Here is a 25,742-nt window from a genome sequence, read left to right on the forward strand (position 1 = left end):
GTAGTGTCATGACTGTAATTACTGGAGACTGCCCTGCTACAGGAGAGCACAGTGGGTGGTCTCACTATTATGAATGCTTACTATCAGACTATCTGTTACTCTCTGTGATTACTTCAGTTTTCCTTCACATTGCTGGCTGTTGACTGTTACACTGCCCTACATTTTACCCAGGCTGTTCATGAGTTTACTTGCATTCGTGAGCAGTGAGCAGTAAAGTTGTTCATGGCACATTACACATATTAATTAATAATAATTTTTTACAGCAATTTGCAGTTTAATATTTTAATATGGCTATAATATATATATAATATATAAGATTTTAGAAATATTTAAAGTAATTTAAAAAATAAAATCACAGCGCTGCAACAATAATAGGTCTAGCAATAGGTTTGCATTTTTTAAGTAGTCACTTTGGTAACCATGATCAAGTCAACTTCTTGAATTAAATGTGATTTAAAGCTGCTGGTGTTTGTGGGATGGTAGTTTGTTTTATGTTTTATTTTTCCCCTGAAAAAGCATCTTTTGTTTTGTAGTAGTCCAGCCACAATATGAAATGTGAGCTGTATGTGAGTATGTAAGTGGAGTGCAGATAAGGGAGCCCTTAAATTGGTGGGGGAAGGCATATACAAGATCACTTTAAGGGAAGAGAGTGAGTGGGGGTAGGGCATGATGAAATGGACGGAGGAAAAGACAAGAAGGGGGTGGGGTGTTAAAGGTGTAACAGAGAGCGCGAGGAGAGAGCAAGGACCTCAAGCTATTGATGGGGAAAGAGGGGAGGGGTGGAATGAGCAAGCGCGTAGGAGAGAGAGGGGGAGGGAGGGAGGGAGGGGTGTGTGTGGGCTGAGGCTCTGCTGAATGAGGAAGCAGCAGAGCCATTTTTACTGTTGAGTAACTGCATGCTGGTCTGCTGTGCTAGAGAGAGGGTGAGAGAGCGAGCTAGGGGAATAAAGTGCTCCTCCTGGATCTTATTGGAGCTTTCTCCCCTCTCTCACCTTCCTCTCTCTTCCTTGTACACCGCTTGCTTTCCGCTTGTGTCCATTTAAGTTGGGGAGGCCCTGGAGAGGACACACAATGGAGCGAAGAGCCTGTGGCAACTGGGCCGTTGTACTGCTGAGAGGGGGATGGGGTAGAGAGAGGACCGGTTCTCACAGCTAACACAGCCTGCTGGCTGTAGGCTTCCACAGCCTCTCTTCTCCGCCTGGACCCGCTGTTTCCAGGCTGAGGCCTTTTTCCTGGAACAGCCACCCTCAAACTCCGCTTGGACTACACTAAGGATTACTCACCGTGTTCTGTGGGATTTTAGTATACATGCTGGAGCCTGAAGAATAAATCTCTCATGTATTTTGGATGAGAGAAAAAGAAAAAACAAACTTCTGTGTAATTCTTTCAAGCCCTTTTTTGTTTTTTGGTTTCTGTTTCTGTTTAGTGGAGTTCATAAATGGATTACAAGATGCATGCCAAGTCAAACGATTTGCTGGATTTTCAAAAACTGGACGCCCTTCTGGAAAAAATTGCACATTCAGTCTCTGTGAAAAGGTAATGTTATCTGGTTAGGTAGAGACTCTTACAGTTTTAAGTTTTCAGATATTTGACTGAGTCACTGATGTCTTTACCATCATTTATCTGTATATATATAAACACAAAATATTACCAGTTGAAGTATGTGGTCAAAAAGGCTGAGGACTTATGGTTCTTAGGAGTATCATGTGGTTAGCAGCGTCTCTAGTTTTACATGCCCAGCACAACAATCCTGTCTAGAAGTATGTCTTCTGTGTTTTGTTGAGAATAGTATTGTTATACAGATTTCAGCCAGAAACCATGAACCTACCTCCTGGTGAGAGAGGGGTATGTGGGGGAAGGGGGACTTGAGAGGAAGAAGGGGGTTGTATGTGTGTGTGTGTAGCAGTAGTAGAAATGTCTCCTGATTCCTGGTAGGGTTTGGCTTGCTTATCCTTACCAGCTGGAAGTTTAACTTGAAAGAGCTGGCAGGACTCTGGCCTTTTCCTGTTATAATGCGCCTGACTCATGGTTAGTCTTTTTGAGTCATTTTGTGTGCTCATTCACTGACTCATACAGTAAGTGCTTGTAATCAACATTAGGGAAACTTCTTTACGTCTGCAACCTTACAATGCATTATTGTAATCAATGAATCTTATAAGATTTGTCTTTTCTGGTTCAATTCCCATAACACAGAAGTAAACAAAACCCCAATAGTACTTCTCTTGCATTTGTCAAGAGGACACACTAAAGTGGCATAGGTCATGCGTGGTAAGTATCCAAAACTAGGATTTGGAACTACCAAGAATAAAAATACAGTGCACTGGCCAAGAAATGTTGGAGTGTTACCATAGAAACCTTGGCAACATTTTTTTTTCTTGAAGCCAAGTTTCAGAGGTAGTCAAATAAAGTAGCAATAGACCGATCACACATATAAGAGACAGTGATAGAATAGTTAAATCTGCTATGAAGGTAATCTGTCTTGGAATAGTGTTGGTGTAAAATTCTTTTGGTATTACTCACCCCCACACTGTACAATTTAGAGAAACGAGGAGAGCTTATTATGCTGAGTGTGTGCACCATCTTGATATTGTTATACTGATAAAAATGCTGAAAATACTGGCTCGTTCACTGTTAAAATACCACGATTTGTAGATTGTGACTGTCAGCAGATGCGTAATTGTTTTTGAATGGAGAAAGGAGAAGTAATGCAAATTTTAAGCTTAACCTTGCCTCAACAGATCTGATGAATAACAAATCATTAAAAGCAGCACAGGAAGCACAAGTTCATCAGATGATTGAACAGTGAATTTAACACCATTATTTTGGTATTGAATACATCAAATAATGCCGTTTTCAGACAGTGAAATGTAATTCAAAGCAGGTTACCACTTTTATTGAAGAGCAGAACACCCAAGGCTTTGACACACTTGAGTCGACAGCCGGCCTTTAGATGCCACTGGGTCATAGTTTAGGGTCTCTTGCTGTCTATTGCCCATCATTTTTGGTGGAGCTGGTACCATTAGCCCTAGTTGAACTTTATTGGCATCAGCAGTGGAGGTAGTCTGTGAAAGACAGCTCTCTCACTGGTTGTTAAGCCTAGCAAATCAATTTGTTCATTAATTAAATGCAGGTTCTCATTATTTTTTTCACCTGTGCCACTTCTTTTTTCTTCCATAATTTAGAGGGCTCCAGGTTAGCAATGCAACAACAAAACAAAACACCACTTTATACCTTTATACCTTGGTGTATCTGTCATATGGGAAATGTGTTGTGGTGAGTCCTCATCACAGGTTCTGATCACAGTTGTTTGTGGCATGCCTTAGCGCAGCTGTCAGCTGAAAACACTCAAACGTACCAGGGATGCACATCAAGTTGCACCTCCTTTGCACAAGGCCATCTAATGTTTCCTTAATTGCTCAAATTCCTAATGGTGAGTAAGTAACTTTATCTTAAGAGTTATTTTTTTATTTTAGTACATCTCCTGTGTTATTAGTTCATATTTAATTCTGTGAGAGATCATCATCTTCACCTGTATCCCACCTCATTTTTTATTTTTTATATTCAGAGCCATTCTTAAATCTTAAATGAGTGAGGCAAGAACCCAGTTCATTTCACAAATCACCTTTGCATTGGTCATCTTCTGACCAATTTAAAGGAGAAAACTAAAACAGAAACGTGCAAAGAGGCTAATGGGTGAGAACATCAGTGTAATCCATGCATTGCAGTGTATGGAGTAGGGATGAAGGTGGTTTTATGAAAGAGTAAAAACGCTGGTGAATATGCAGGGAGTGGTGTTCTTGGCCTTGTCACTGTGGTCCCATTAATTATTTATTCCTTTGCTTTCAGACAAAAACAGGCCATCATACTGACACTTAGTAAGGGTCTCAAGTGGAATCTGTAGGCCTGTATTTCTGCCTGAAATTGACCCCCCCTCCCACAGCCGGCATACATGAATCATTTATAGTTTACTTTCAAGGGGGATGCAGACATCTTGCAGTATATGTCTCCCCCTTCCATGTAGGACGGTCACTATGAAGCTGCACACAGGACCAGATTTCCTGGTGTGAGATGTGCATCCCCCACCCCAGTAACCAGAGCTACTTCCTCCCCTGAAAACATTCCACAGCAGTCTGCAGTGATGTATGTCCAGGTCAAAGGTCAACTGTTATTCCAGATCTGAGAGCATTGTAGGACCTGCAGCAGCAGGAAGTGGACCTCTTGATTGACCTCTGTTGGGGGCTTCTGCAGACTTGATTAGTCTCACATGCCAACATCGTTCTTACACCAGGACATCAGGTCATTTAGACTGGGTTATTCTAATTTATCATGTAGACTGGGTGAATATGATGTCACTGTCGACGTCATCATCAAGTATAACTTCATAATACTGCAGCACTATTTTCATTGTAGTGTAATGTTGTTGGATTTAGGGATCTATTCATGTTATTATTTAGTGTGAATGTATCAGGTTCTTCTGAAATGTTTACTTTTAAGAATGTTCTTGACTCCACTGCAGCAGTTCCTGCAGCCATAACATATTGATGTGAGGTTTGCAGTTCTAAACGTCACAAATTGGCCAAAAAGTGTCATACCTGGTGAATCAGTTAGCTGACTGACAGAATTGTGACTAGTGTGTTCTGAGATGTTCTAGCTAAACGATTAATCAATACAAAAAATAAATCAATACAAATAATGAAAATAAAGTTTGTAGTATAAACATTTGCACTAGGGGTAATTCAGTGTCACTCACGTTTAATGAACTGTTTTATAATCATCTGACATTTCAGAAAAAGAGAGCAACAAACTGAAAATGAAACTTCACTTTAGTTGGTAATACATTTATTGTGATTAAAGGGAACCAGAAAGAACATGCTCAGCAGGTTCCCTTTCCAAATACCATTTCAACATCAGTTGTGAAATTACAAAGAACAACAAACATTACTTCAACCATGTCCATGTTTGTTGTTTTCCTAGTCAGGTGTACAAGACAGAGACATCACAATCCAAACCACTGCATTGTACACATCAGTCATAGTAAAATCTCCTCAGTCCCTAATAGTTGTGGAGATTCCATGGAAGTAGAAACAGAAATGCACTTGAAGGAGCTTGTTCTGATGGTGAGGCTTATTACTTCCTAAGACTTTGGGTGTGAGGGCCTAAATAACATTATGCATTAAGCAGACTGTAACACTGCAACATAATGCACTTGGAGTATGTGGTTTACAGGAGGCTATGTCCTGAGAAACTGCATTGAATAGATCTGACAAAAGAAAAAAAGCAGGCTTTTTTGACTCCAGCGTTTATAAATCACCAGCAAAAACAGTCATGTGGTTATACAGAAATATAGCAATGGTAAAAAGTCAACTGCCTGTTGCCTCTAACGCTGCGTACGATCACCTCTTTTGTGTGTCAATGAGGCATAACACAATACTTGTGTTTTCATTATGCCTGAGACAATAGTCTGTCTGGCTTAGTAGATAACATTGATGAAACCTTTGTGCATATCATGATAATGGTTTCTGAAGTGCAAAGAGTAAATGGATGGTATTTCTCTGAGGAGTTTCTCATAAAAGGGGTATTTGTCAATTGCACCTAGCAGGTCCAGGTTTAACAAGTACCATAATTAAGAATTTATCATTGATGACGTTAATATGTTGCAAGGTGATTGGAGTGTGTAACTGGATAGCTATAACATGTCTCCTTTTTCATGACAGGCAACATTGGATTGTCTTGCCCCTCAGTTTTTTCTTAAATGACTTTTCTGTGCCTCAAAGACAGACATAGCAAAATATCAGATAAATAGAAACAAAATCAAAATGTGTGCAGCATGAATATGCAGATCACAAATTTTAAGTTGGACCAGAGCTGTATTTGTTTGTGCATGCGTGAGAAATAGGATACTGAGGAGCGCGAGGCACCAACTGGCCAACTATCAGCAGCACCACAAGATCAACTGCAAGGAAGTCTGACAAAACTTTAGATTTATGCCCTAAACTACAGCTGTCTGAATCCTACAGGAGTTGTCTTTCATGGTCCCTCATTTATTACATCTGTCTTTGTATTCCCAGAAGTTTGTTTACACTTGTCATTGTTTCAGTGCTATACTATGAGTGTCTGCCGCTGTGAGTGTGCTGATGGCAATGAGCTTTTGAGGACCATCTGGTAATATTTGTGTGATTATATGATGAGACTTTTCTCCACACAGCACTGGAGGCCAGCTGGAATAGGCTGATATTGTGGCTACCTTTTTTGACTTTGCTGGACTTGGCCTTGCAGAGTACTGCCTGTAGTGCTGGCTCCAGAGTTGTTAACGTCGTTGATGTGTCTGTCTCGTGCCCTTAGCCGACTGGGCGGTACCCGCCTGTACCTCAGACTGTCTGCTTCTTTTCTGTCCTCTTCAGGCTTTTAAGTCAACATCTCCCCACCAGCTTGTGCCATTAATTCAGCATCCTTTAAAATTTTGTACACAACTATAGCAATGAACTTGGACTGAAGTTGGAAGATTACAGTTTTCCACTGGAAATATGAGTTTCGAGACAGCTGCATGATTATTATTTTGACCCCCAGCTGTATCCCTCACATTCATTTTTTGTTATGATCTTTGTAGTTGACTTTTATTATAATAACTTTGACAAACTCATTCTCAGAAAACTCTAAAACACTGTAATGGAGTTCAGTATAATAGTGCTGCAACAAACTACCACTCATTTTACGTGTGTTAGTTGTATGTAAGCTTACTCAGTTCTCAGGCTGTACTTTCTGTTGATTTTGGATTCAACTGCATTAGATTAAGTGTTTTTGTAATATTTCATTACCTATTACACATATGAAAGAGAAAAATATCAGAGAGAACATTCAAAAGCATTTTGATTTTTGATTAATCTTTGATGTGTTGGGACAAATTCCTCCCATAACTGTTGTTAAAATTTTCTGCCACTTGTTCCACAGTATCCCCTCAGTGGGTTTGGGCCAAATGGAATTATTTAAGGACTTTGTCGGCCTCACAGATCAATGATGCAACTTTTGTGGTTTGTCACCCCTCAGATCACAGCAGTTACTCACCACTGCTTCCTTAGAGCACCCCACAAGTCTTGCCATTTTGGAAATGCTTTGATGCAGTCATCTGGCCATAATGATCTGGCCTTTGTTAAAGTCTTCTACCTGTCCGTTTCTCCCACATTCAACACACTGACTATAAGGACCAACTGTTCACCTATGGTTGAATATATCACAGACCATGACATTCTCCATTGCTATTTGCTTCATCTCTGAGTAATCAATCATTGGCTCATGGGTATATGTTTATATATAGAGAGGGGGTCGAGACATGCAGATGTGCATTGTCGTCATCATCATTAAATTATGCAATGCTGGTCTTGAACTTCCTTGTTTGGCTGGGAAACTTTGTAAGTGTTATCTGTAGTTTGTTAAGAGAGATCATGGCCAGATAGGGATCTACCCTCTACCTTAGTAAAGCTATTAGCTCTTTCAAAGTATGTCAAACTTCAGTTGTTGACATTATTAAAACCCCCTGACACTTTAATCTTCCTATAATATTATAAAAATATTTGAACATTTGGTGTCAAGCAAATTGATGGACTAATAAACATCACTCTCCTTTTTACAGTTCTGAGTGCAAGCTTGTCATCTAGGAAATGAGGGCAGGTTTTCTAAGTTCATCCTCTCAGACTTCCTGATAACTCGCCCAAATGTTGTTATTCTAGTTTGACTAGGTCAACTATTTTTGTGCCATACACTGAACAAAATTTCTCCTTAATGTTATTTTTTAATCAAAAACTGTGACTAGAGAATCAGTACACACATCTCTCAAGGAAATAGAAAAGATTTTAATGACTCTAGAGGCTCTTTAGTAGTTGTATTCTTAAGCCTAGTTCAATCTAGGTGCTTCTACAGGGCACAAGTTTGTTTACCACTAGATTCCAGGGTTTACTGACAGTTGCTTTGAAGAGCCAAATGTTACTGCAAATGATGTGTGGCAAGTTGGCAGGGTCTCTTAGGTTGCGTTCTCTTTAACTGTTTCCATATCTTTGACAACCAGTGATTAGTTGTCATAGATCTGGCTAATGAAGGCTGGTGGAAACACCAGCTGCTAAAGCTGTCTCATGCAGTCTCTAAAGGGGGGTAGACACAATATTATGAACGCCTGTACAGTATAGTGCAATCCAGTACAATAACATTTGTTGAATACTGTGTTAGAGAGGTATTGGTTTTGCTTTGGTAGCAGGGACACACTTCTTAAATTCCTAATACTAGATGGGAAAATAGGGAAGCTGCAATGTACCAGTACATTTTACTTGTAATTTCCATGGCACATATTAAAACACTACTTCATTAGGTCATAACTTAGTCAACACACTGTTTTTATAGAAATCACATGAGTCAACATAAGTAGTATACTGCTGAGGATAACCACGGTCTCACTAAATCTGTGTTTGCACTGCTCTTACATCTATTGTATAAATGCTTACATCTTAACCTTGTGATAACATGGGCTTTCTTCCTCCTTCCTTCCTGTCTAGGTGTGTTACTATGTGTTTATTTATTTATCTAGATATTCCTAACAACAATGGTAGTGGATAACAGTGTTCATGTGGGTTACCTGTCATTTACATCCCCACAGACTGGATGATTTAGAAGATAAGGACGCTGAGTGACAGTCTGAGATGTTTTCTTTTTCTAGTTTAAAAAAAAATATTCTTGTGGCTACGAGTGCCTTTGATGCTGGACGGTGTGAATCAATCTGTGGTTCCTGCTTCTCTGTTGTGACAGTTTGCTCATCCTCAAGCAAAGTTAAGGCCTTATGACAAATTATAAGTCCCATTTTTTTTCTGTATTAACACTTCATAGACTAAACAGTCATCAAGAAGACTAAGATTCATCGATAATGAAAATGATTAGTAGTTGCAGCCCTTCATTTGTTAAGTCTCTTCATAAAGCCTATTCAGCAAAGCTTTTCGATATTATGTTTGTATTATGATATATAGATATAATAATATATAGAAATATTTAAATATTGAAGTATTTTAAAGTATCAGTTTTACCCAGCTTTGAAGTTTTGCTGTATTGAGAAAAATTTGTGCACCTTCGTGTCTTTGGCCTAGAAAGTTTGTGCTTGTTTATTTTGGTCTTATTTGTGAAGTCGTTTTGCTTCAAGCCACAAAAGTACCATCTGTGTTAGACCGGCACTGTTTCCTTTCATGTGTTGTCATTCAACATATTGGTCAGTTACTCAGATTCTCCACTGCATTTGAGTGCCTTGGGCAGTGATCATGTGGTGTACAAACTGCTTCTCTCTTCTCAGAAAGTGACTCAACAGGAATGAGATTAGTCACAGATCTATACAGTGGAGTGTGTTTATCTTTAAGGGCCCGTTGTGGGGGTGGATTTCAGTGTGTGAGACTGAAAGACGAACTTGTTTCTAATAGAGACTAGGATATGCAACCTTATGATCAGTGTCTTTTTCCAGAATGTTGTTCCCTAGTCTATTTATAGTCAGTTATGTCCAGATTATTATTTGGCCTTGTTGTTGTCTCACAACAGCCTTTGTGTGTATCTTGAATGTGATGTCCCTGACTGCCTGGGAGAGGACATTATGTAGGACTGAGCGCTGCGTAGTGGAACACAGTCTCTCAGCTGCCAGATGACGCTAACCCCCCTACCCTCCACCCTTGTCCGCCCACATCTCTAAACACTCCCAGGTCCCAAGACTGAGTGGGAAGACAAAGATCCAGTAAAAGCACACGCATGCTAGAGACAAACCTTATCCTTAACAACCTTTGTGCTCTTCTACTGTGCTTATCTGTTAGGATGTCATTTTCAATTAGTTAACATTATACCTTTGAATGAATTAATATCAGTTGTAAGATGGTAGCTGTTATATCTGAAGTCACATTTAACTGTATAAGTGTGATCTTTTTGTGAGCTCTCAGTTGTTGTGTTGAGTTTTTGCAAAGTTGAAAACTGAGAAAAAAAGAATAGAAAAACATGTTCAGTTTTCTGTCATGTTGGTTGGACAATTACATTACCTTGACTTTTGACGAATAAGGTTGACATTTTTCACTATTTTCTGACACTTTATAGACCAATTAAATAGTCAATTTAATAAGTGAATCATTTACAGTTCTAGTTGTAGCTTACACGACAGCTATTGCTACCATGACTGCATTTAGGCAGGAACAATTTTTCGTAGGGAGAGGTGAGAATTCTATTCATTATTTTCAGTGTCAGGACAACTCAGTGTGTTATCACACTTACGGAAAGGGGACTGTCTCTTCTGCAAGGCATTCATAGTGTTGCACTTGGTCAGTACACGTGCCAGAATTAGTTATGTGAAAGAATGAAAGCAGAGAGCTGGGGAGAGAGGTTCAAACCATGCTTACTTTCTCACCTCTGCTTTCTGGGTGTGAATGACAGATAGTTTCTGAAAGTTACAGAAATGATCAGGATACAGAGTCCTCCAAACCTAATGTTGGAAAGTAATGGGAGAAGGGGGTTTCAGGTGTTGTTTGACCATCCAACAAGCACTTACGTCAGAGCATATCTGTGCCCTTGTTCCATGGCCACCTAACACAAGCTAAATGAAAAACTATTTTCAGATTGTTCATTTTTAAAGTTTGTCAGTTTAACAAAAGTTTAACTCTTCAACACCAGTGAGAGTTAGTAATGTAGCACGAAGCAGAAGTATTTTCACCATGGTTAACCATTTTTTAATATATCTTGATTTCTGATTTACGATAGTGGTCAATCGGTCAAAAATATATTTGAAGTATATGTTAATATTTTAATTGATGGCTAGTCCACTGATGCAAGATAAAGCCTATCATTGTCATGACCTAGTGTGAAATTATTTGTATTGCTCAGGAGAAGCATCTCTGTACACGTTGAACTTAGGACCACGTAATATACCTGAGCATACTGTCCACCCAACAAAGAGAAATGTAGAATATTCTGCAATGGCTACGCTACTGGAAGAGAAAAACACTACATTCTATAGTAAAACTGTGGTTAAGGACTATTTTACTACTTTTTGTCATACAGTTGCAATAAGCAAGTTATCTGAGATCTTCTTAACTATGCACTGTTAATGATTTCAATACAATTTTCTCAATGGCTGTGTGAAATCTTATTGAACACTGTTAATAGACATGCTAATGCCATTATGCTCTTTTCTCTCTCCAGAGAGTCCAGCGAGGAGTGCAATGGGATCAGCGGTGCTCTGTCAGTGGAGTCTGTGCCGGGGCCAAGACTGAACTGGTGTCCTGCCAACACCACTACCCCTGCCCCTGCTCCAGCTCCAGCTCCCGCTCCGGGGCCCGAGCCCATGCCCAACCCTGTTAGAATGGGGGACGGCCTGGACGCAGCGCAGATGTCGGGCAGCAGCAGCAGCAGCCAGGGGCAGGCCCAGCAAATGGGCAACCCCCCACCCCCAGAGTACATCAATCCCGATAGGCCAAAGCGCCAGACCAATCAGCTGCAGTATCTGCTCAAGGTGGTGGTGAAGGCCCTGTGGAAACACCAGTTTGCCTGGCCCTTTCATGCACCAGTGGATGCAGTCAAACTTAACTTGCCTGTGAGTACTAGCTTTGTCTCTGTGTGCATGCTGCTTTATACTGCACCTCAAAACACAGTGGGCATCACATACAAATTACCAATAGGTTTTCTGCATCTTCACTTTCCAGCTGTACATTTGTATGTTGATTTGTGATGATTAATATTCATTGCTGTGAGCAAACAAACTAGATCAGCTCTCTCCTTTATTGTATGTGTACATAAAATATTGTTACATACATCAATACTCCTTTTCCTCCTTTCAGAAAGAGCATTAGTTCTTGTACAATCTTTAAACAACGTTCACACACATCACATGCCACGACTGTATCTTAATTTATTTCCTTAGTTGAGTGTTTTAATTTCAGCATGCATATTAATATACTTCAGTTTGGGCCAGACCAAATATTTGAAGTCCATTGATAAATAAATGAGGACAGAGAGAGTGTGTACAAAACTCACAGACATGCTTTGTAATTATCTTGCATTCTGCTTAGTCAGCCAAGTCAGTTTATTTATAGCCCAGAATCACAAAACAAATAACATTCTGTACAGCATACAGCATCCCCTATCCTTAGATCCCTATTTGAATAAGGAAACCCTCCCCTCAAAAACCCTGTAAATGGGGAATAAACTTATGGTTACTTCAAGAGCACAAGAGGAAAAAAAAAAGAATCCCTTAAAACACAGTGTACATTTTGTCATACATCATCTCTGGTAAGGGGGGGCAGTTGATTTCAAGGTATCACTGACATCATTAAGATTTATTTTGACAGAAATGTTTACAGATGGGTTGCATGACAGAATGTTTTCAAAACTAATGATATATGTGATTATATAAAACATATTGCTCAGTTGTTGAAGAAATTGCAGTAAGAGAGGCAGTTTTTGACTAGTGTTAATTTTAAAGTTAACTTCAAATCAAATTGCAGCATCTTCATCATGCTGGTAGACAATGTCACATTGTTGGAAAACAGCCAGTTTCTTTCTTGCTTTCTTCACATACTCGTTTGTAACATTTTCAGGACTACTACTCAATAATCAAAACTCCTATGGACATGGGAACAATCAAGAAAAGGCTTGAGAACAGTTACTACTGGAATGCCCAAGAATGTATCCAAGACTTCAACACAATGTTTACCAACTGCTACATATACAACAAGGTAAAACATTTGTACACTGGAGCCAATATTATGGTAAAGTGCTGAAAATTCTGATATGCCTGCATTTTTGCTAAGAGTGTTTGTCTCCCCCTGCAGCCTGGAGATGACATAGTCTTAATGGCTGAGGCTCTAGAGAAGGTTTTCCTTCAAAAGGTCACAGAAATGCCTCAGGAAGAAACTGAGATTGTTGTCATGACAGGGAAAGGACGTGGGCGTGGCCGAAGAGAAGGAGGTATGTCACTTACCCCTCAATGTTGTCAGATTTTTGTCATAACATACACACTTTCTTGGAGTGTTCCCAATGAGATGCGATATTTACTGATGCTCTCTCATCAAGGTCTGAACTTGAAACCAGGGGCCATCATTGATTCTTCGTCCACGACTCCTCAAACCCGTGGTCTGTCAAACCTTTCAGCAGCACCGCAGACCAGAGGACCAGTGCAGGGCCCACCTTCACTACCTCCCCAGCCTTTGATGCAGGCCCACGTGCCCCCAACGTTACCTAGCCATGCACCACAGCTCGGAGCTCCCTACTCGCTGGTTCAGTCGGACTGTGCTCCTCAAGTTCCCATGATGACCTCTGTGCCTCCCCCTGCCCAGACCTCCCTTCCTCCAGCATCCATCCAGAGCACTGCCTCCATGCTGCAGAACCCTATAACCATGACCAAAGTGAGTGTGACTGACACAGGGAAATATACCTGCGCAGGCTGTCACATTTTGGCATCACTCTAATCCTTTATTTTCTTGTCCCTTTTCCCCATTTTTGTGCTTTCCTTGTGTTCACTGCTATCTAGCAAAGAAAGAGCCAGAAAAGGAAAGCAGACACTACAACACCCACAGCAAATGACCAACTCAGTGAATCTTCGCCAGCAGAGTCTAAATCTGGGAAGACACTACCCAGACGAGAGAGTACCAGACCTACGAAACTGATGAAGAAGGATGCCCCAGACTCTCAGCATCACATAGGCATTGGGATTGGACTGAGTGGACCAAGTGGAGGTCATAGCCCCAAACCACAAGATCAGCTGGGATATTGTGCTAGTCTGGTTAGGGAGATGCTGTCTAAGAAGCATGCTGCTTATGCCTGGCCATTCTACAAACCTGTTGATGTGGATGCACTAGGACTACACGATTATCATGATATCATCAAACATCCCATGGACCTCAGCACCATCAAGGTGTGTTGAAGATGGCATAACTGATCAAGGGTACCATTAATCATTAAAGAGAATGGACCTTTGGCATGGCAAATAATGAATATCCTTGATGTGTTTAATAGGCTAAGCTGGAGAACAGGCAATACCGGGAACCCCAGGAGTTTGCTGCTGATGTACGATTAATGTTTTCCAACTGCTACAAATATAATCCACCAGACCACGAGGTGGTAGCTATGGCACGCAAATTACAGGTAAATGTAGTGTAACAAGCAAACAGTGGTACTATGGTAAAATCAGAAAGGGGACAAGCAGTTCAGCTGTATACTTGTATCAATCCTAAAAGCCAGTTCCTAAATATTGTTGTCAAAAGCAGGGTATTTTCACAGACTGTTCATAGTGCAACACAAATATACACGGAGCCAGAATGCTGGTGTTGATCCAGCTTAATGTACTCAACCTGAACAACAACATGTATTTGATTTTTTGTTGTTCGTAGTTCTTTACTGAACAACAAAACAGTCAACCAGAGGTCTGTACCGTTTGTTTTCACAGCCCTGGTCTACCACATCCTTCAAATTTCTGTCTTACTGTTGCTTGTTCAGTTCAATTCACAACACTATATTTGTCCCTCAAGTGGCAGGCAGTGAGTTTGCAAACAAAGTGCACATACAAACAAAACAGTCATCACATTTTGCTCAATTTGTTTGTTTCTTGTCATTTTATAGGATGTCTTTGAGATGCGCTTTGCCAAGATGCCAGATGAACCTGAGATCAAGCCTCTGGTTTCTGCCCCAGCTCCTACACTTCACCATCCTGCCCCTGTTAAGCCCCAGCCTCCTTTGGCCCACGTCGCCTCATCTTCAGACAGCTCCAGTGACTCGTCCTCTGAATCTGAGTCTTCCACAGATGACTCTGAAGAGGAGAGAGCCCAGAGGCTGGCAGAGCTCCAGGAACAGGTCAGTGATTTCAGGTTCAGAGTGGCTGCAAATTTGTTGTCCAGCCCTTGTTACCCTTTGTTGAGAAACCGGTCTCTTCTCTTGATACAGTTGAAGGCTGTCCACGAGCAGCTGGCTGCCCTGTCCCAACCACAAGCCAGCAAACCAAAGAGAAAAGAGAAGGAAAAGAAAGAGAAGAAAAAAGAAAAGCATAAGAAGAAAGGAAGCATGCCTGGCCTTGTAGATGAAATCCAGGATGCTACACCTGTTTCACAGCTCTCTAAGAAGACCAAGACCAGTAACAATAATAGCAAAGAGGTTGTACCCAAGAAGAAACCCAGGTGGGTGTTAATCTGTTAGTCAGTCAGAGCTCCTTGTTGTCAATGTTTTTTTTGGCTGTCAGCTAGTAAGTGCACAATCAAGTATAACCCTTGTTACGCTTTCTTTTTATCTTTGTCAATTGACACTGAGTCTTATGATGCAACATTTTCCATGATTGTGAGATAATCTCCTTCATGTGTAATTGTTTAAATTAGTCTGTATTTAGTTGTAAAGCATTTAAAGCTGTGTTTCTAGAAGGTTAGTCTGTGTTACACAATGATAAATTACAGCTTTGTGTTTTGCCTCTGCAGTAAAAAGGAAGGAATGAAAAGCAATCATCCCTCCAACCTGCAGCCAGTTCCCAGCCTGGAAGATGACCTGGGGGCCAGCTGGGTCATCTGCTACAGGGGAAAAGTGCAAGCCTATGACATACGAGGAAAAGAGACAGTTAAGCTTGGACATCAATAAGCTTCCTGGTGACAAGCTTGGCCGTGTAGTGCATATTATCCAGTCCAGAGAGCCCTCACTCAAAAACTCAAACCCTGATGAGATTGAGATTGATTTTGAGACACTAAAGCCTTCCACTCTACGCGAGCTGGAGAGATATGTGTCTTCCTGCCTCCGCAAGAAGAAGAAGGTTCCAGGTAAGCCACTATAAGAAATCACCAAGGGGAACTCGTCACTCTGTATGTGATTTTTCAAGCTTACCTAGAGGTGTGAAATTACTATGGGTAAGTAATTTCACATGTGGTGCTTTATTCTGGAAATGCATTAACACATATTGTTTTGCAGTTGAGAAGACTGTGGAGTCCATGGCTACCTCCAAAAAGACTGGATCTTCTTCAGAGAGCAGTGGCTCCAGCTCAGACAGCGAAGCTGAAGAGACAGGTGATTTATTGCAAATAAAAAACACTCAAATGCCCTTGATCATAAACAAAAAGGAAAGTATCTAATTTTTATTTTATTCCTTTTTTTTCAGGAATTGTAAAACCACAGAAGAAGAAGGCCCAGTCTGTGAAGGAGGGGAAGAAGACACATCCTCATGCTCAGAGCGGCCTTGCTCAGTCTGGGCTTCATTCCCAACCTGCAGGCCTTCAGTCCAGCTCTCAGATGAAGCACCATCAGCAGCAGCATCAGCCATCTCCTGCAGGCTTCATGGCTCCCCCTGTAGCTGCTCTGGAGTCTTCCCAGCTACTCGAGACTAGCTTTGAGTCCTTGCCGCCTTTCGGCCAGCCCCTCATGCATCTGTCCCACCACACAGGCAACTCCTCCTCGCCTCCACCTCCACACCTCAATGCTCATTCTGCTGGGCCTGTGTCCCCAGAGACCCACCCCTTCCTCAACCAGCATCCCGTCCTCCCATCTCCAGGTAAGGATTTTGCACTTTTGTCATAAATCCACAACAATGGCTACTGGGCATATACTTTGTTTTGCATGAATACTGCAGTATGTTTTGGCTTTCACTTAACCGACAATAAGCTACATTTTCCATTAACCTGAACATATGCTTTGCATATAAAAAACAAAGTAATAATTCAGTCTTTTATTTTAATGTCATTTTTTGCTGTTCAGAAAATACTGTAAGTAAATATGAACTGATGTCACCTGCAGTATTATCTGTAAAACACCAGTGGCATGTACTCATTGCCCATTTTTACCAACTCCCACAAAATAACTAGAAAGTATTCTTTCAAAAGAAACAAAAACTGAATTGCTGTTCTGTTATTTTGTTTCTTTCTGGAAATGCTGTTATGGATCACAGTATATTAACCATGCATTTTGTTTCTTTTTCTTTGCAACATGCAACCCTAGCCTTGCACAGTTCCATGCCTCAGCAGCCTTCTCGACCCAGTCACAAGGCAGCGCCTCTTCATCCCAAACCCCCTCAGCAGCAACCAGCACCTCCTCAGCCGCAACCGACCCTGCAGCAACAGCAACAGCAGCAACAGCAACAACAGCAACAGCAACAACAGCAACAGCAGCAGCAGCAGCAGCAGCAGCAGCAACAACAACAACAACAACAGCAGCAGCTGCAGCCCCAGTCAGCAGCACCTCCGCAACATCAGCTCTCCTCTCAGATCCTCCACCCTCCTCAGCCTCTGCACCAGCGGCCCATGTCTCCCCCAACACTTACACCCCAGGGCTTGCTGTCTTCCCAGCCACCCCAGATGCTGCTGGAGGATGATGAAGAGCCAGGGTCTACAACGCCTTTGAACCAAGTACAGTTATATCTACAGCAGTTCCAGCAAGCCCGTCAGCCCCAGCAGTCCATGCAGTCGCTCCAGGCGCAGGCTCGTCAGCAGCAGCAGCAGCAACAACAACAACAACAGCAACAACCAGGACAGACTTCTCTCCTGCAGTCTGTCCAGGGACAATCCCAACTGTCGTCTCAGACCACACTGCCTCCTCCCCAGCTCCCTGTTCAGTCCCAGGCTCCGCCAGCCCCATCACATCAGGCCCCACCCCAGCAGATGCCCCTACACCAGGCCCGCCACATGCAGCACACTCAGCAGCAGCAACAGCAGGCACAACAGCAGCAACTGAACTACCAGCAAGGTCCTGGACTAGCTGGTCAGTCCCAGGGATCACAACACAAGGTATCAATGCCCACCAACAAAGCACAGCAGATCATCCAGCAGCAGCAAGAACAGCCCTCCCCTCGCCCGACTAAGGCAGACCCTTACAACACAAGTGAGTCTGAGAAGATTGAGATGAAAATGTATTGTGTAACTGGTGATAGAAGTAAAAACTGTTACAATAGAGATAAATTTCGTTAACTGAAGTTTAACACCTCTCCTGACAGGTCACATGAGGGACAACCCATCACCTCTCATGATGCATTCCCCACAACTTCCCCAGTATCCACCTGTGTCTCACCAGTCTCCGCCTCACAACATGCAGCCCAAAAAGGTGAGGAACTTACACTGGTTGGGTACAATATTTTGTGTAGGTTTAGTGCAGGACTAACATGGTCTCTCTTTTTTTTTTTTACCATGCAGCAGAGGGCCCCTGGGAGCCAAGGTGTGTTAAAGGAAGAGAAACTTCCTCCATCACCAGTAATGAGAGGAGAGCTATTTAACCCTGCAATGAGACCAGACCACCACAAACATCCTGATAACAAGCCTTCTCAACCAGGCCACGGCCAACAGAGTGAGTACCAAGACTTCATGCTTTTCCTCTGACTTGCTGCAGTTAAAACATTTATGAAGAAGAAGCTGCTTCAAGATATTGACACTATGCCTGTGTGTATGTGTGCATGTTAAGCAGATGTGAAGTCCATGGACAGCTCACGACCTGTCATCCGCTCCTCTGAGCCCAGTGGGCCGCCCCCCTCTCTGCAAGACAAGGATAAGTTCAAGCAGGAGTCAAAGGCACCCATTGCCCCCAAAAAAGTACAGGTGTGTGCCAGAGACACTTTTCAAAATGAATTCATACACCTCATTCAGTTTTTTGCATATGAACTTTGTAGTTTTGCATCTTGCAAGACTTTTGACCGGATCATGATTGATAACTAATGTGGCCATCCCTCCTGTGTGTGTGTGTGTGTGTTTTCTCAGGATGTGAAACTAAAGAATATGGGCTCATGGGCTAGCCTGGCACAAAAGTCCACATCTACGCCCTTATCTGCAGTGAAATCATCAAGTGACAGTTTTGAGCAGTTCCGTCGTGCTGCACGGGAGAAAGAAGAGAGGGAAAAGGCCCTGAAGGCCCAAGCTGAGCAGGCAGAAAAAGACCGGCTACGCAGAGAGCAGGACAAACTACGGTAAGGTCGTCAAGAAAACTGAAAACAAAATATACAAGTCCCAGATGCTTACCTCATTAGAGATGATTGTGTTTTGAGGAGATAGAAATCAAGGCCAAGAAAAAGCAATTTTAGAACAAAACCAAGTTGACTTGCTGTGTAGTTTTGAAAATGTGAAACTATTCATTTGAAAGGCCAAAACGCGGTTACATGTCATTGAAACTGACAGAAATTGATACTCATCATTGCCGTAAGTAGAAATATTACGTCATGACAAACTTACATGTCTCTCTGTTGAGTTCATATAATTACAGATCGAGCACAGTTTCAAGGAGCCTCAACTGCCTGAAATAAAAAAATAGAGATAAAAATAGAAATGAAAATTTTGCATTCCTGATTTAAGTGAAGAATGAAGTATAGTAATACATGTAAGACACAAATGTACTTGGGTTGCTGCAAATGTGTTTGGTAGGCTGCCAGATGGTAAGGAAGACATTACCTCATGGACCATAAGGTGATGTAATATGCCCTCTAGTGGCCATATTGTAGGACCACAACAGCTGCTGAGAATGGTTTATAACTGAGGACTGCAGGTCTAACAACTCTTAAAAGGCCACAGATGTTCAAAATAACATGACCATTGAACCTCATAATAATGAATTCCATGCACAATACCTGGTCACAAAGCTGAGGCATACATCAGTCCTTTATTTCAGAAAGTTTATTTTAATTTAACTTTTAAAGTTAAAGAGACTTTTGGCTCCTAGATATTTTACCTGCTATTGAGACCTTTCATGCTGCACAGGGCAAGATATTAATACTTGTGTCATATCATCATATCAGAAGCAGGAAGTGGTGCTGCAAAAGAAAGTGTTTATCATCTGATGTAAATGATGCACCACAGAATTACTACTACACATTCTCTGATTCAGTATTTGAAGTATTTGATTTGACCTGGTGTGAATTGACCTGAATGTTTTTCCAGAGGTCGGGATGAAGACGACGTCATGGAGCCAAGCAGAAGGGTGCATGAGGAGCCACGCAGGCGCCTGGAACAGCAGCACATCCAAGCCCCTTCGCAACAACAACAACAACAACAGCAGCAGCAGCAGCAGCAGCAGCAGGAGCCCCAGCCTACTGCCATTCAGCAGCCTCCTCAACCCCCCACACCGCCTCAGCCCACCACACAGAACCCACTAGACCAACAGAGGGAGCTAGCACGCCGCCGAGAGCAGGAGAGGAGGAGGCGAGAAGCGGTGAGATGATTATGTTTAGCATTCTTTTGTTTAATGGAGTTTAATATGAATATGATGCTAGTTTATGTTTAATACAAAAGATAGGGAATTGAAACAGATGTGCACCACAAACTCTAGTAATAACAGTTCTACAGTTTTACTTTTGTAGCTGCAAGAGCGATTTTCAAGAAGGGTGCACTCTCAGGAATAATGAATGTAAAGGAAGTGCTTAGCTGTTCTTTTCTCTCTTCAGATGGCAGCGACTATTGACATGAATTTCCAAAGTGACTTAATGGCTATCTTTGAGGAGAACCTGTTTTGAGGAGAGGAGCAACTGAAACGTAACTGCAAAAAAGAGAAAAAAAAATCTACGAAAAAAAAAGAAAAAAAACTTGGATGATGTACACTGTCTAAAGTGAGATTTGGCGATCACGCACCACACAGGGACACAGACTGTACGTAGATGTGATGGGCGCTTGGACACCGAGTAAAACAACGCTGGAGAGGGCAGTCGCAGCTCACTTCGCCCCAGTGGACTGAACACTCACAATGCATGGGGATAGTCTCATTGTTTTGGATGTAATTTCCTGGGAATTTGGCATCGTCTGCCTGATATCTCACGACAGGAGAGAAAGGACCCCTGTTGGTACAGTTGCCTTTGTCACACTTGCTTCTAAGAGTGTGCGTGGGTGCAACAATAATCGCAAGAGTAAAGACATCCTAATAACTATGAAAATGCTCTGATAATGTACTGACAGACTGTGCAGAGGCGTTTTGAAACTGCCAGATGTCTGAGGTGATGAAGAGGACTGGTCTTTTATGTTATGTTATGTTTTGTTTGTTGTAAGTGAACACATAAAATGGTTGGGGAGTGGGAGGGGAGGGGCAACTTCCATACTGTAAATCATGTATATTTCTCAGCAGAGAAGGTACACTTTGCCTTACACCTCTTTCCTAAACAGACCATTATGTTCTGTGGCCTGCACACATGGACAAACCAATAACATTTACAACCTGGAGTGGGAGCAGTGCAGACCTTTTTCATCATCTAGTATCTACTGTAAAGAAGTATTTTCTTATACTACAATAACTGTTTATTTTGGATCTTTCTTTTTTCCTCTCTAGGTCTTTGAATCTTCACACCAACACACTCCGCCACTTATGTCTATGCCAAACAACCCATTATCTTTTATGCTCAATTACTTGTCCTAAAACATAATAGGTAGCTAGAGAAAAAAAAAAACCCTGAATATATGCATTATCATAGTTCCAGCAAGTATTTATCAAAAACAGAATCAGTTGAAGTTTTCATACTGCCTTGTATTTTTAATTTAAATCCACAACAGGAAATTGTTAGCAGAAGAGTGGAAATGTCCAGCTGTTTCTGAGCTTTAGTTGGAATATAATTTCACTACAAATGTTGCACCATTATTTGTATTAGACTTTTAGACATAATGTTGGAAAATGTTCATATCATTGGCTTGCTCACAACAGTCACACTACTGGATCAGTTAAGAAGTGAGAGGATGAGGAGTTCCCTCGCTGTTCCCTCTGTGCTCCGATCTTACCAAAAGGGTTTTGATAAAACGTAAAACAAGCAGAGTGTTCGAGGCAGGAAAGGAACAATCATGGGGATGAAGACAAACACTTACCACCTTTCTATAGCTGTTACTTGAACCAGGTTAGGAAAAAATAGTTGTGAAGGGATCGGAAGGAGCTCCCAGTTAGTTTTTGCATCCAACGGTCACCGAGGGCACACTGTCGACAATACAAAGTAAAAAGACAAACGATTACAAAAGTTACAAATCCGAATCGCTGAAGAAAAAAAAACAGTTTTGATTTCTCTCTTTGTTCTTGTTCGATAATAGTGGATGTGAGTTATAATTCTGTTCTGAGACATTGTTTGGACAGGGGATGGGTTGAAATCTGATTGCATCTTGTCCTCTCCACTTGTCTCTTATGGTGTTTTTTCTCCAGTGCCTGTATTGTATTGCAATTCTCGTTGGCTTATATTACACTTTGAGGGGGTTTAGAAAGGGGTGAGTAAGGAATGGGTGGTGTAATATTTGAATGGGGGAGGGAGGGAGATTTTTTGAAAGAGTTTGTGTAAAAAAAAATAATAAAAAAAAGGAAAAGACAGCATTTTATATTTTACCCGTTGTCAATATTCGGGTTTTAAATTTAGTTTTAGCTGGACTTCTATGAGTGTACACACCTGACAACTACTTTCTCATTTTGTTCAATCAGCAAATTTTAGGTAGATATGTTTCAGCGTTGCCACACTAGCATTTGAGTCTGGTCTGTGAGTGTGACTGTGTAAATTTGGACGGCTGTGTGACTGTGTGTTTTGTTTTTGTTAATTTTTTTTTTTTTTTTTTTTTTTTTTAAGTGTGTGGTGCAAGGAGGCATGTTCCGCGATGTAGATAAGCATTTTATTGAGAAGGAGAAGAAACGGATAAACAGTACTTCAGGAGAACTTGTTTTTGTGCTTAAGTCACCTTTTTAATTTCTATGAAGTCCACCATATATGAATATATAATTTTTATTATTAGACTGGTTTTGAAAGGGTAAAAAAAAAAAAAAAAACTTCATTCCTTTTTAGCCTTTTTTTCCTTTTCACAGTAACTGTTGGACATAATGTGCCATGAGTTCTACAGAGAATGTGCTGACCTGCAGCTCAGCCCAGAGTTTGCTTTATTCAGGTATTTTATTTTGTGTTACATGTGTTCTGTTTTGGGGCTTTTGTTCAAACATTTTCCTCGATTATTGTTTGGTATGTGAGTGGTCTATCGAGGTCTCTGATTAAGTCTGTTATGATCATTGAATAAACTCATCTCTTTTATAGAAAATAAAAAAATAAACAAAATTTTGTCTCTTTTTTTTATGTGATGCCCCCCTGTGGAGCTGCCATTTAACTCACAAGCTCAAGTCTTCTCAGTTAGCAGTTCCTGAAGAGGAAGGTATTTTATTTTTTTATGCCTCAATGCCAGCGACAGCCATGGCCAGAATTTGGTGGTCAAAGGTTGAGGTCCCTGTGACCTCACAAAACATGTTTTTGGCCTCATGAATGTGATATCTAAGGAACGTGTTGAAGGTAAATGTTTTCAAATTTGACAAACGTTCACTCACTTAAATTCAAAGATGAACTGAATAGATGATGGAAGTCAAAGGTCAAGGTCACAATGACCTCACGACCTTTGAAACGATTTATCAGGAATTCTCTGAAGAATTTCATTACATCTTATACACTCTTTTTTGACGTCCAACACAAAAGTGAATAAGCGTCAAGTGTGAAGGGTACTGTGGTGTGGTGGATTTGTTTGCAGCATAATGTTGTGCAGTCCAGGAGTGGCTGGTTCAAATCCACCTAATGCTGGTACCTGGGCATGGGTGACATAACCCTGCTTTGGAGAAAAAAGCAGGGGTTATAAAGAATAATATTTAAAAAATATGAGTGGCTGAAATTTTATTGAATGGTGGGGTCAAAGTGTTTTTTGGAAGTGCTAACAGCTAAGAGAAACTGGGCCACATGGAGCAAACATTGGATAACTGCTGCTAAAATGTCATATTCATTAGACAATACATTCATTAGATTTCCTTTGTTTAATGTGTCAGTGTAGTTTTTTCATTAACCGGTGATTTACATCAAAACCAAAAGTCTTTGGTTAGCTTATTTTGCACGCTTTCAGCTAAACTAGCAAGGTAGCATAACGTAGCTTCACCTGTTTGTAGTTCTTCGGTAATGAGAAGTAAAGAAAGAACCAGATGTACGGAAAATAAAGTCATTTGAGTGAGAACTTTTTGAACCAGCTTCCTACTGCACAACACTGTAACTGTGTAACAGACACGAGTATATGACGTAATTTTCTCATCAATGAAGAACGAGAATCAGGTGTGGCTAGGCTAGGCTATGATGCTAGTTTAGCTAATGCATGCAAAATAAGCTACCAAAAGAATCAAGTTTTGATCTAAAATCGTGTCAACAATGACACAAATGCACTGACACAGTAAACACACAGAAAGTCTACTGAATGTGTGGATATTTTAAGTCGCAGTTACCAAATGTTTGTTCCATGTGCTCCACTCCTCGTTAGCTCTGCGTGGAAGAGCCGACTGGCAAACAGGAATGGGATACGCCAGCTGGCTATTTCCTTAATTCCCTCATTCAACTATGAAGTAGGCCTATGTGGGTCTATTGCAAGACGGACATGCCATGAAAATTGAAAAATAAAACAAAACATAATAAAATAAACTAAAAATAACTGTAACGTAATAACTGTATTGATATTAGGTATTTTAATTACCGTTTATTGACGAGCGTCTCCACTTTTTCCAGAAGCATTAGGATATTAGAAGTTTGACCTGTGTTCTTCAGAATCAGGGGTGTTTACTGCCCTCCAGTGGCCAAAACGAGGAACTACAATACAGTAAATTAGTAAAATTTGCGTCAACACATATGTAAAAGCGTACTACCACTTCCGGTATGGAATTTCAAAATGAAATGCTTTCCCCACAACTCTCCCTAATAACTGGTTGATACAGGTTAGGATTATGTTATGACGGTTCTGAAAAAATAGTGGATGTAATGCCATGGACACCTGCCATTACGTGGTTACAGTCAAATAACAGTTGTGAAAATCGCCATGTAGTGGTCTGTCGGCTCGCCAAGCTAACCAGTTACTCCGAGGCGGTAAAATTCAGTCATTAAAAACCAAAGCGATACAATAATCCTAAACATATCAGTATAATTGGAGTTTGGAGAGAATTTGTTGATCAATAATCAGTTGGTGTTTCTGTTGTTATTTCGAGCCACTTCACCGGAAGTAGCCGTATTGTTATACATATATTTGCATTGAGGCTACTTTGACTAATTCAATGTTGCAGTTCCTCGCTGTGGCCACTAGACGGCGGAAAGACAACATATTCACCAAGGTAACATGCTAATAGGAATGAAATACTTTGTGCATTTATTGTTTGAACTTTGGTGTCAAAATATACATTAGTAATACAGATACTGTTCGTCAGAGGGTCTTTCTTGAAATTGAATAATGCCTTGAAATTGTCTGTCTTTCTTTAAACAGTAGCAATGAGTTGTATTTGGATTGTTGAGGTTGTATTCCCTCACCGTGGCCACCGGATGACAGTGAGTACACAGTGAATACACACATCCACCGATACCCACTGATCTAGAACTTCTGGCAAATACTTTCAAAATAAGACAACCGAAAGCCATCAATTCTCCGTCCACCCTCTAATTATGTTTGGTCATTACAGATGCTTTAGTGCTCCCGAATAGTAACTGTCAGTGTCGATATGTGTTTTATTGCGTAACTGCAAAGGTAGAATTTAATCTCGTTTTGACATCACGACAAATGAATATTTCACTGTTTGCTTCACGTGTAGCTCCAAGTCTTGGAGAGCATCAATGAACTAACACGGAGCTAACTTCAAAAAGTGCACAAAATACAAACAACCACAATGGGATGAAGCAATCTAAGTATTAGCTCGAGTTTTGGCCAAGACATGGACGTGGTTCCCACAACAAAATCTCCTCGTGGAGACAGAAAATGACTGCGTGTATGTATATGTATGTGTTTTCCGATATTTCAGGCAGTAAGCGA

The 25,742-nt window shown here is 41.1% G+C and overlaps 1 protein-coding gene across 1 annotated transcript; it reads left to right on the forward strand.

Annotated features, from left to right (window-relative positions):
* Positions 1-851: 851 nt before the first annotated feature.
* On the forward strand, positions 852-22,987 carry brd4 (bromodomain containing 4). The gene is given in 20 exon segments (XM_051073985.1): positions 852-1,536; positions 11,200-11,590; positions 12,594-12,731; positions 12,828-12,963; positions 13,069-13,400; positions 13,526-13,909; positions 14,011-14,139; positions 14,614-14,844; positions 14,935-15,164; positions 15,456-15,534; positions 15,536-15,788; positions 15,937-16,032; positions 16,124-16,513; positions 16,957-17,835; positions 17,948-18,054; positions 18,144-18,294; positions 18,409-18,542; positions 18,702-18,907; positions 19,872-20,142; positions 20,375-22,987. Coding segments are annotated over 20 exon segments (4,704 nt in total). The 5' UTR covers positions 852-1,438; the 3' UTR covers positions 20,444-22,987.
* Positions 22,988-25,742: the final 2,755 nt, after the last annotated feature.

Source organism: Lates calcarifer, linkage group LG11 (genome assembly GCF_001640805.2).
Source record: "Lates calcarifer isolate ASB-BC8 linkage group LG11, TLL_Latcal_v3, whole genome shotgun sequence".
Classification (NCBI taxonomy): domain Eukaryota; kingdom Metazoa; phylum Chordata; class Actinopteri; family Centropomidae; genus Lates; species Lates calcarifer.